General features: G+C 50.5%; 4 protein-coding genes across 4 annotated transcripts; 1 reads left to right on the plus strand and 3 right to left on the minus strand.

Annotated features, from left to right (window-relative positions):
- Positions 1-1,105: 1,105 nt before the first annotated feature.
- Positions 1,106-1,561, minus strand: M437DRAFT_79589 (uncharacterized protein; the record flags this gene model as incomplete). The annotated part of the gene is made up of 1 exon (XM_041027210.1): positions 1,106-1,561. One exon carries the CDS (start codon positions 1,559-1,561, stop codon positions 1,106-1,108), a length of 456 nt encoding a protein of 151 aa, XP_040874572.1.
- Positions 1,562-2,357: 796 nt separating this feature from the next.
- Positions 2,358-4,376, minus strand: M437DRAFT_89337 (putative serine palmitoyltransferase 2; the record flags this gene model as incomplete). Its single annotated transcript, XM_041029032.1, has 1 exon — positions 2,358-4,376. The coding sequence occupies one exon, from the start codon at positions 4,374-4,376 to the stop codon at positions 2,358-2,360; it is 2,019 nt and encodes a 672-aa protein (XP_040874573.1).
- A 2,026-nt stretch (positions 4,377-6,402) lies between these two features.
- M437DRAFT_61276 (uncharacterized protein) lies at positions 6,403-7,588 on the plus strand (the record flags this gene model as incomplete). Its single annotated transcript, XM_041023903.1, has 3 exons — positions 6,403-6,431; positions 6,487-7,000; positions 7,052-7,588. The coding sequence occupies 3 exons, from the start codon at positions 6,403-6,405 to the stop codon at positions 7,586-7,588; spliced, it is 1,080 nt and encodes a 359-aa protein (XP_040874574.1).
- A 717-nt stretch (positions 7,589-8,305) lies between these two features.
- On the minus strand, positions 8,306-10,836 carry M437DRAFT_61269 (uncharacterized protein; the record flags this gene model as incomplete). The annotated part of the gene is made up of 4 exons (XM_041023902.1): positions 8,306-9,651; positions 9,698-10,339; positions 10,393-10,607; positions 10,673-10,836. The coding sequence occupies 4 exons, from the start codon at positions 10,834-10,836 to the stop codon at positions 8,306-8,308; spliced, it is 2,367 nt and encodes a 788-aa protein (XP_040874575.1).
- Between the last annotated feature and the right edge of the window lie 1,046 nt (positions 10,837-11,882).

Consider the following 11,882-nt stretch of genomic DNA (forward strand, 5'->3'; position numbering starts at 1 on the left):
TTAGATTTAGAATGTTAGTTAGAGGACATCTTAATTATTTCTTAATAGATTAATAAAGAAGGAGAAGCTAATATAGTTATTCTTCTCTTCTTAAGTAGGAAGATAGTTTCTTTTATGTCTTCCTCGAGTCCTATGCGTAGATCGATAACTTCTTTATCTCCTAGAGTAAGGGTTGCTATTATCTTGTTAGAAATTAATTAGAATAGCGATTAAGAGATTCTTACTAAACTTAATGCGTCTATATAGTGTCTACGTTCTATTAAGGATCTCTTACGGTTCGAGTCTTAGAGTTAGTAAGGTAGACTAATTTCTAGTATTTGGCAAAATAGCTTTAGTAGTTATTATAGTGGATTCTTACTAAGTTAGTTCCTACGGCGAAACGCTAGGATCCTAGTTTTAATAAAGATAAGGTTATAGAAGACCCTATCTTAAGGCCTAATGCCTTAAGACTAGAGCTTAGCTACTAGATGAAATTGTAGAGGGGACTAATTAAATTCAATGAGGCGAGAGCCTCGGCTATATAGCAGTCTTAGCGGCACTTGCCGTGAGATCTATGAAATAATAACACTTTGGCCGAGGATAAAGGGTCACCCTGTCTATGTACTCTTGCCTCCATCATCTGCTTCATGAAATCTCAACAGTATCGATTAGGAAGTTGTGATAGCTTGATTGACAACCGTATATCTCAGGCGACTGACCTTCAGCGCTTCCGTATAGTCGCAGCTGTCGATGATACGTGTTAGACGTATCATGGCCGTCAACAAGCCTGTATCTTTGACTGGCTTTCACATAGTCTATCATTGAAAAAACATATTTGGGCAATATACCGGTGTCCAGACATATGATCGATACAAAAGCCCTAGCAATGGATATTTCAAGATTCAATAGATTGCATAGGTATATAATAGAGGTCGAATTGCAGTTCGTCATGTCGTGATATCGTCGCCAACCTTTACAGCACTTGCTGCGGGTATCACCCTGCCCCAGATATCGAGCTCCAGCACTTTGTGCTTCACAAACATTCCACCAGGTAGTGTCGAGTGGCAGGAGTTTAGACGAGGTTCATACGTCCGTCCGAAGCTGCGTTACCTTCACGCTTGCTCTTTCACACAGCATGAGCCGCGTCAAAGGCCTGTGCCTTGCGTTGTTCCCAACTTTTGATCATCTCAAACAAGTCCTCGCCATCAGCCATCCTCGAACCTGTCCCAGCAGTCGCACGTATTGATGGCTCGCAAGATTCTGCGCTGGTCGCTACTGTGTCGTGATCAAGCACCTTCGTCGTCCGTCCCTCCTGCCTCGTCTCTACCGGTACACTCTTGTCTGTTTTCGTAGCATCTCTCCGCGGCCTCCCCTTCCTAGGTTTCGTGCGTGCAAAGACAATCAACTCTTCTATGCTCGTTTTGTCCACACCGGCTTTGTGTGCGCGAGACGAGAGCTGGCGTATTGCGCTTTTGGACACGCCGGTCTTTGCTTCGACGTCGCTGTGGGAGGCTTTGAAGATGAGGTACATTATTAACGCGGCGGCGCGCTTTTCGTCGCTGTATTCGACTCCTCGTGGCATGGTCTGGAGTTGGAAAAGTGTTGTGATTGCGTGGTGATCGTGGTCTTACTACAGTTGCGATAGATTGCTTCAACAATGCTAGAAAAAAACAAACGCTATATTGTGAAGACACAGAACTTGCTTCAACAATTGGGGTTGTGGTCTAGTGGTATGACATCTTCTTAGCATTGCTCTTCGGGCATTACTGAGTTGGAGAAGGTTCTGGGTTCGATTCCCAGCTACTCCATTTTTGCTCACGCAGAGCTTACAGCCAGGGCTTCAAAGCTCGTCCTTGTAGTAACACATTTTTGTTCCTATAGCGCTTCAATGACAACTCCAGCGGACTACATCAGTTGCTGTAGAGGGTCTCGCGTCGCGCCAACTACTTTTTATGGTCATAGACTCGAGCCAAATAACACAAGCAAGAGAGGAAGATGGTTAAAAAGATGTTTTAAAGGGTTTGATTGACAGCAAGCAGCTGCGGATGATATGGGCCTAATAGCCTGGATCATTTTGGCACTCTGCCATTGGTATACTACAAAAAAAGGTTCTAGGGATTATAAAAGCTTGAAAGAGGCATGCATTGCCCTGTAAAGAATCAAAAAGAAGAAGCAAGGCGCTGATGCAATACTTGAGCGCTGCTAAGAGGAAGAATTGGTAGAAAAACCCAAAACAAAGAATTCCCCTCAAGTCCCAAATCGTCGGTCATGGCTGTTCCGCAAACACCCTTTTACGCCAAAAGAAATAGAGATCCCAGATGAACCCCGAAATATAAAGAAAGAGCCAAAATAGAGACCCGAAAGATGTCGTACAATGCTTAGAAAAGAGGAGCCTTGACGTCCTGAACACCACGTTTAATGATGTCCTCGAGCTTCCAGCGAGGTGGTTGATATGTGGGAGTCTTGCCCTTTGCGAGATCGTCACGGTGTTCCATTTCCTCGACGTTCATCAGGCCATCTGGAATTGGTTCTCTGCCACCAGCAATACCGCTGCTGAACTTGAGTTGCAGGATGTCGCCAGTCTGGTCACAAGCTGCGAGCAGACGGTCCAAATCATCCTTGGTGTGAGCGGCAGAGACACAGAATCTGGCGCGGGAAGAGATGAGTGGCGTGGCAGGGTATCCGACGACAACGACAGCAATCTTGCGCTTGAGCATCTCATGCGAGAAGGCGGGGATCTTGGCGGGGTTGTACAGGAGCAGAGGAATGATAGGCGAATCGTCGTGGCCGTAGATGATGAAGCCGAGGCGCTTGAGTCCAAGGCGAAGGTATCTTGAGTTGAAAGCCAGTCTCTCGAGACGCTCTTGACCTTGTCCAGGAGCAATTTCACCAATGATCAAACGAAGAGCCGACGAAATCTGAACCAGGACGGGAGGAGAGGGAGCCTCACCAAAGAGAGTTCCAGCGTTGGTCACACGAAGCTTGTCAATGAGAGCCTTGTCACCGCAAACGTAGCCACCGTTTGCGCCAAATGACTTTGTGAAGGTGCCCATGAGGATGTCGACTTCGGCAGGATCAACACCAAAGTAGTCGCAAATACCTCTACCTTGTGCACCAAGAGCACCGATGGAGTGAGCCTCATCGATGAACAAGTTGAATTTGTACTTTCTCTTGAGAGCGACGATTTCAGGGAGGTTGCACATGGTGCCTTCCATAGAGTAGAGACCTTCAACAGCAACGAGAATCTTCTTCCAGGGACGATGAGTGCGGGGCTGGCCTTGGGAAATTCTCTCGCGAAGAACACGCTCCAAATCGTGCATGTTGTTGTGCTTGAACATGTCGATGACAGCGCCCGAAAGTCTGGCACCGAAGCGAATGGAGGAGTGGTTGAGCTCGTCGGAGATGATAAGACAACCCTTTCCAACAAGAGCAGGGAATGTAGTGGCGTTGGTACCGAAACCCATGGAGAAGATCATAGCTGACTCCTTTCCAACAAACTTGGCGACCAGGTTCTCGACCTCGACGTGAAGCTCAGAAGTGCCAGCATCGCCTCTGGGACTGGCAAAGCTGACACCGTACTTTCTGGTAGCAACTTCTACAGCGTCTGCGCACTCTCCCTCAGACTGGGCGAAACCGAGGTAGTTGTATGAACTCATGTTGAGGGTCTCGGTGGTAGTGCCCGTCATCTTGAAACTCAGGTTGAAGTCATCAGACTTGCGGTCGAGCAGAGTGATGAATCTACCGGGCACTCCAGTAATGGGGCGTCTGAAGCAGTCGTTGATGCGCAGCTGCAGTCTGCGGATGTAGAAGTTATCGAAATCGCTGTTGAGCGGTGCATATCCGTCTCGTGCTGACAAGTGCTTGTACTGCTCCTGCTTGAAGCGCTTGCCGAAGAAATCGCGCACGTGGCCGAAAATGATGAGAACGAGGTAGCTGATGTAGGTGGTCAAGAGGAAGTAGTAGGGCGGAGTGTCCTCAATGGGTTCGGGGAAGGCTTGTCCATCGTGACGACTCGAGTAACGGTGCTCCTGGGAGCCAATGGGACCAAAAGCGGCGTGTGCCCTTGCAATGCGGCGAGCCTCTTCAGGTGAAGGGGGCTGGAAAAGGGTCATTGGCCTCTCCTCGATCTTGCTCTTCTCGCCAGTAGCGGTTGTGAGATTGATTGTGGGCAGTGACAAAGTGGCGCGGTTGACTTGAGGCGAAGGAGGGCGGCGAGTGGCCTGCTGAGGGTTCGGGTGCAGAGAGGAGGCCTTGGGCGAGGAGAAGAAGTTGGCAATGCGGTTGTTGGACTTGGTGGCAGGCGACTTGGAGTTCTGGAGAGAGGCCTTTTCGTTCAAGACATCGACCGAGGGTGAGGGAGAGTTCGCGACAAAGGGATTGATGGTGCGTATCGGCATGGCTTGAGGAAGCGTGCTCCTGCACAATTAGGGATTAGAATTATGAGCGGTAAGAAAAAGGCAGAAGTGCGAGCGAGCAAGGCCAGGCACGACAAAACGACACGCAGGACGGACAATTGAGAGGTTGGGCAGGGCAAACGATGAAATCGGGGGCTTGTCATGGCTGATTAAAGGGAAACGGCCATGACGGAACGACCTCATTGCGCGCCAAGAAGGACCCTCGGAACGTGGCGGAGAAGCCATCCTGGAGCCTTTTTTTTGCAATTTGTTTTGCTGCGCGCGCCGACCAACAAATCGTGATGTGCCCTTAGCATTGCTTTGCCGTGCCCAATGGTGCCTGCAATTGGTTGCCTCGCTGCCGAAATGCAGCGGTCATGCAGAATCGAACAAGAACTCTGCCTATCGCAACACTGACGTACCTGTTGCGGTCAAAGCCACGATACTCGTCCGACCGACAGTCGAAAACCAAATCGCAGACGTTGTTGTCACAAAGCCAATCCGACGCCTCTTGCGCGTGCTGTGCCTGGCGATCGAGCTGTCGCCGAGTGTTGTATAGGAAACGGATGTATCGACGGATAGTAGAGGAGGCCAAAGGTTCAAGATTGCGAGGTGCGCCGAGTATCAATGATAAATACTGCTCGCCAAAAGCGATGGTCAGGGCGTTAGCAACCAACAGCTCTTTGATTATTGGGAAACGAAAACCCTCAGGGGTCAACATGTCAACCACCCGGCACTCGGGTTGCTTTTGCGCCGATTTTAGCGCCTCTCGCTCCGATCGCTCTCATTTGCCTCTCTACTTTGACCATTATTCGAAAAGTTATTCTCCGACTCTGTTAGGCTTAACGTGAAATACTGTGACATTTCCCTTTAACGTAGAAAACAAACAGTCCTTCTTGGTGGTCACAGACGATATGCCAATATACAAACAGATCCCGAGCGGTTCCAGCAACAGGTCTGTTGACATTGTATGAGTCTAGCCTGCGTTTCACGGCATCCGCCAAAGTGTCAACAAACCATGCAGGCACCCGCCGCAATCATACCGACGGCACATTCAGAAACGTTGGAGAACACAATTTGACCATCTCCCTCCCACCCAAGTTTCGAATTGAAGAAAACTCTACCCTCGACGCTGTCACACAACGTTCCAAAACAGAACCTTTGCAAATTGCGAAATCCCAGAGTCATGTTGATCTGACCCCATAATCGTAGGGGTCCCAGTACGTGCCTGGGACCCCGACATGTCTCGTGAATACCTAAAACACTTCGTCGCTAGAGGTTCATTGGAGCAGGAAGCTGGAAACTAAAGGTACATACAGACGCAAAGGCAGAGGTAGATGCAGGGTAATCGCCTAGGCAATCAACACACCTCCTTGACGGACTTAACTCCTTCAGCGAGTGCTTTCTCTAGCTTGACCATCACAATGCACATCGCTTTTTCAGGTAGGGTCCCATCCAAGGAGAGCTGCAATTAGGCATGTCGTGATGAACTAGGCATACATTGGTATATGTCTAATCGCGCTCTCACGACAACATGGAGCCTCGTTGTAGGCTATCAGAATGCACGATTGTGTGTACACCAGAGTTGCGTCCAAAGAGATCGCTCAAACTTCTGAGATGCTTTAATGCTTCTTGAAGGTGTTGTGTAGGTGTCTCTGCGAAACGATTCAAAGCAGAATGGCGGTGTTTGTGGAGATGAATAGAGACGAAGAAAGACAACGCAGGTCTCAACTGCCTTCACATGGAGTATGCAGAAGGAACGAAAGCTCATTTGCTTGTCTGTCTTGCTAAATTCAGACAAAGTGAACTCAAGGCAACCACGCTCTTCTGCGTTTGCTCGCAGCTTCCTTACTGCTTCCTATCTCTTCTCTTGGCCACGACAAAGAAAGCGCTTTCATCCTCTCACCTTCACTTCCATCAACTTTTATCACGTTTCTCATCAAGGCACCAGTCTTGCTCTTCGCAACTTGCGCATCATCAGCCCATCTTTTAAGACAGCACATCAGATTCTGCTCGCATGCTTCCTACGATGGGTGACACCACCACCGCCATCGTCTGGTACGCTGTTTTTCCATCAGGCCCTGCTCTAGTGCTACGCTGACATCCGCTGTAGGGGCATGCCTGTTAACCCTGCAGACTTCCTCTGCAAACTCGACGCGTTCCGCAAAGCTCTTCCAACAATAAACAGCCTTCGCTTGTGCAACCGATTCGGCAAAGGCGAGAACACTGGAATAACAAAACTTCCCAGAGAGCTTATCGGATTCATCGAAGACGAGCTCCTCGAACTGCACCGTGAACACGAGGAAAACCGCCTGTATGGATGGAGCAAAACATATTGTTGCTTCGAGGGATCGTGCCGCCCAAGTGATCACCTGGATGGCGGAGATCTGGACATGTATGAAGACGTGATCGAAAGTGCTGAAATCGATCTTCTCAAAGCACACCCTGAGTGGAGCACAGCAGACGGTCTGGACTTCCCTGCAGACTACCAGGATCTTCTCGATGAAGAAGTGGCCAACCGTCTCGACGAGTACGCAGATGAATATATGTGGGAATTCTGCTTTCAGACCAAGATGGAATGGGAGGCAAAGACTCGCAAGCACATGACTAACAATGGTAACGATGATGTATGCTCGTTGTTGGGGAATTGCAGAGTCTGCAACTGACCGGAACTCCAGATCTTGCGCAAGCAATTCGGACTCGAAGCTTTCATCATGCACGAGAACCTCGATGATTCAACCATCACATATCTGAAGGACAACGTTGAGCGCTTTTCTCACAACAAGGCCTGTCCCGAAAGAGCAATGATTTGCTATCTGATCTTGCCAACGCAGAGCGCACAGTGGAAGTTGCGCCTTGATCCCATATGCAGAGAGAATGGAGATTACGTTGGCGAATCCGCAAGCTCCATGTTAGTTGACCGCGACTCCTTGGATCTGACCGAAGAACACCGAAAGCGCTTCGCTCAGGCAATGCTGCGCCTAGCCTTGAAACCCTCGGTACACCCATCCCAGCTGTATAAAACTCTCTCGGCAACCTCTTCCATGGCCGATTCCTTATTGAGACAGGTTCCTTTGCCAGCTGGAAACGCGAATGCATCTGCCGAGGAGAGGAAGAGAAGAGATGCCATCACCACGAAACGTATCGAAGCCCTAGACAAGAGCCAATGGCCAAAGCTGATGTTTCTTGTCAACACGAACTGCTGCGAGTTCTGATCACAGATCTTCGGCTACACGAACAATAGCACTGCCAGCAACAAAACGAAAGCTTTGTTTTGTTCGACAATCATGTTGGACCATGGATCGCATTGCTGTCATTGTGCCTCAAGCGATTATTCGTCTCAAAATATAGCTGTATAGCTTACTATATAGCATCTCCTCTCAACTTTGCTCAATGAAAAATCAACATGTCTATCAGAATTTCTATTGTCAAGAGAAGTGCCAAAGTATCAACCCATGCATGCGACACTATATTGATGTACGATTTGTGACATCGAGCTATCAGCATACACATTCACTCTCAGACCACGCATGAGCATTAGAGAGAAGTGCAGAGACTGGTAGCCTCATGTTATCTTGCTATACGTCCAGACTGTCTGGCATTTCTCAAACACACATATGGACAGGAGTAAGTGAGCGAATAAAGTCCGTATTTTGCGAGCGTCATTATCGTGACAAAAGTGTAAAGAAGAAAACTCAGTACTACAAAGACAATGATGAGGCATCTAGAGGTAAAGAAGAGCAAAGAAGAGAAAAAATCTCGTGGAAGAGCAATATCAAAAAACAAGCGCTGCCTTCTAAGAAGAACAAGAACAAAAACAGACAAGAAAACATCGTGTGTCCAGATGTGGTCTACTAGACCAATTGATCCAGACATCGCTAATTGAAGAAGAAAGGTGGTCGTAAGAAGAAGGTGTAAAAAGGGAAGATTCATCAAAACGTCTCGCCTACATCAGACCAGGCGGCCTCGGTGCCGTCGTCTGAGACACCTATTGCTCGAACTTTGGCGCCAAAGCCCTTGCCAGTACCTCCGTACGCACTATCGTCAGGCGATTCACGCTTGGTCGTGCGGACTTTGGCATAATACGCCATTCGGGCATCGGGCTCCTCATCGTCAGAAGCATCGGTATATGTCTCCCAATTCTCAGAGCCAGACACGGCTGAACTGGCAGTTTCAACGGACGAGGCGTTGGACGTTTGTCGGGCCATGGCTGGTGCTGGCGGTGCAGCAGGGTATTCGAAGCGTGGTGAGGGTCGCGGTGCCGCTGCTACATGATGTTGCGTGGCTTGGGACGCCGGACGTGAAGAAGCTGTAGATTGGAATGTGCGAATGGAGCGCAATGAGCTGCGGTCACTGTAAGGGTCTTCAGGGCTCATGTGACGTATAATGCTGCCGCTACGCTCGAAGGACATGTCGGCGTTATTGACTGGACATGGGGTCTCGGGGGGTGAGAAGAAATCGCGTGACAAGGGCATGGGTCGCGGTGGTGGGGCCATACGGCTGCGAAGAGTGCTGCTGTCCGACTCTGTTCTACAATGACCCAAAGGTCCAGGTGGAGGGCGACGTGCGGTTGAATTGCCAGCTTGGAGCATACTGCTCAGGGGCTGACGGCCTGGAATCTTGGATGGACTACGGAGACTAGCCGGACCGACCGAAGCTGCAAACGAGGAGTTAGACGATGAATTGGACAAGGGAGGACCCATGACAGACGAGGCCAAAGGATTGCGTGAGGCGGTAGGAGTCTTGGATCGAGGAGGACCACGCAATGTCTGGGTTTTGATGGCGGTGGTTGGAGCGGCAGCAGCTGCAGACTTGGGACGGACAGTCGAAGGCGGGATTGACGACGGCGTCTTTGCGCGAGGAGGAATCGATGGAGTCTTGGATCGCACCGAACCTTGGGTTGCCGGCTTTTGCGAAGTGGCCTCGAGCTCGTCCAGGTAACGTTCGCCGTGGACAAGGAAGGGACGCCCGTACTCTTCCTCCCACTCTTCGAGGATCTGGCGTAAATCACTCTCGACCTTGGGCAGCTCTTTGGCGATACGCTTGCGCATCTTCTCTTCTCGCAAGAGACGGGTAGGGTCACGCTTCTCGCCCTTTTGACCACGAAGCATCAAGCGAGAGGCATCCTGCGAAGAAGCGGCCAGATCATCGCGATCCTTGACCAGCGAGCGGTACTTGTCCACCATGGCAAGGGTCGGCGCACGTTGCTCTCTGAGTGCTTCAAGTCGAGCGATCTCGGCCTCGTGAGCCTCGAGGAGCGCATCCGAGTAGACATCTGCTTGGTTGTTAGTTGCTTGGGCATATTGAGTCACCGCCCAACTCACCTGAAAAGGCTGGGGTAAACTCGAGCATCTCTTCTTCGGAGAAGTAAAGACCATCCCAAAGCTCCTGTAACTTGAATCTCGCATCTTCGACAAACAGGTGTAGGTTCTGGCGTTTCAGCTCGTTCAGACGAGCCAGCTCATCCTCGAACTCGTTCATAGCGCGCAGACCACAGCCTCTGTTACTGGCCAAGAAAGGTTTGCGCTCACTCTCTTCGACACCCAGCTTGTCCCATAACGTCTCAACCGCCTCTTTGAGCTCTTCAAGTCTGATCTCACGATTGCGTTTCTCGGCCAGCAGCTTTTCCTTCTTGCTCTTCAGTCGGTTCAGATCCTCAAGGTGTAGGCCCAGTTGTTCGGGAGCGTTACGAGCGTGCTTAACAATGGCGCTGTCGATCTGGGCTTGAGGAGTACCGAGCTCACCCCAGAGCATGATAATCTCCTCTGCCAGAGTTTGTACTGTGACTAGACGCTTGTTGTATTCTTCGTAGACGCGGGTGAAGGCATTGTCCAGAGAGGTGACGTACGAGGGCGAGACATCGAAAGATGGAGAAATCTTGGAACTGGGCGAGGTGTAAGGAAGTTTGACAGTGACAAAGGCGGGCTCGAGGTGCGAGGCATAGGATTCGAGCGCTTCGGCAAGCTCTACAGACGGGGTCAGCAAACAGAAGGCTAACAGGGAAGCTGGTGAGTCCAACTTTTGATCTGATCGTAGCGTTCGCGGTGGATCATGGAAACGGTATTGTGCTTGTCTTTGAGAGACGTGATGCAATCGCGCAGTGGGAGGGTGATGGAGAGATGTTCATCCTGATAGTCGCTCTCGCGGTGGGACTTGTCGTCGACCAAGGCGGCCTCGATCTGGCGAATTGACTTGATCAGGCGACGGGCCTCATCTGTCAAGTCATGTTTCTCTCTGGCAGCGCACGTACGTCAGCACTGTGTGGACGATGAACGCGCATGGTCGATGGGGCAGCTCACTTTGCGACCAGCTTGAGCTGGTTGTTTAGTGTTTCGGACAGAGCAGCAAACAGCTCCGACTCTCGCTCGTGTCGTTCATGTGTGGGAAGACCAATCTCGTCAAAGAAGCCATGCAGTTGGTCGATGATGGTTGTGACTTGGTGCGACAGATGACCAGTGTCCATGTTGTCGGCGGAGGAAAGGGCTGCCGGCAGCCTGTCAAGGAAAGAGCGAATGGCCAGACCAGAGCGTCAACTGTCGGTGTTTGAGGGCATGTACTAGAGTCGCAGCTTCTGCTTGTAGTATGTCACGGTGCTCGACGAACGATTCGGGTGCTGCGTGCCTCGTTCACGCCAGTGTCGGCAGTCTGGAGTAGCGTGCCGAGAGATGCAACGACAATCTTCTGCAACTGCAATGCCCTGAGGAATGCTCCTAGATACCTGTCACTGCTCTCTATCGCTCTTCCGCTGCTCAAGACGTCAATCTAGACAACAAGACAAGACAAGAGATGTAGCAGTCATCGGCCCCAAACCACTTGTCCATCCACTGTACTTAACAACCAGACTTCGTCTTTGTTGTTTGGTACGCTGCCGCCGCGTTGCCCAGCAACCGCCTTGCACAACCTCCACCATCCAAGTTCACACATCAAGTCCCTCGCCGAACCACAGCTGAATCCTACATGGCTGTCTGCCGCCCCTTGCTAATTCATGCCTGGAGTCAATTCAATTCGCCATGACCTTCTGACTTGTCTGTACTTCATGTGTTACACGTCCCGTTCCTCCGCCGGAGGGTCAAGGGCCAAGCGTCTGACTGTGGTCGTCTCCGAGTGGCCTCTCGCAACCAATTCGCCTACCAACTTTGTATACCAGGAGAGCATTTTCTCGCGAGAGCTGCCATGTTATTGCACTTTTTCCGCTTGGGCCTCGAGCCTGATATTCTCCTGCTCGTCCTTCATAGTGCCTGACGGCTGGGGTCTGGAAAACGATGCCTCTTCGTGCCAAGCTGTCACCATGTCAAAAACCGTCGCGTGTCTGCACAGTATCTTGAGATCCAAGCGAGCTCGAGGCAAAGTTGTCACGTCCTAGATGGTGGGAGTCACGCCCTTAAGAAGTGCTGGCCAAGGCCTTGGCTCGTGACCGCTCTTTTCTGGTTCTCCTATACGAAAACTCCCCAAACCTTCAGCAGCTTTTGGGATTGAGCGGTGAAATCGCGCATTGTCACCGCAGTCTTG

This window comes from Aureobasidium melanogenum (genome assembly GCF_000721775.1).
Source record: "Aureobasidium melanogenum CBS 110374 unplaced genomic scaffold scaffold_69, whole genome shotgun sequence".
NCBI classification, from domain to species: domain Eukaryota; kingdom Fungi; phylum Ascomycota; class Dothideomycetes; order Dothideales; family Saccotheciaceae; genus Aureobasidium; species Aureobasidium melanogenum.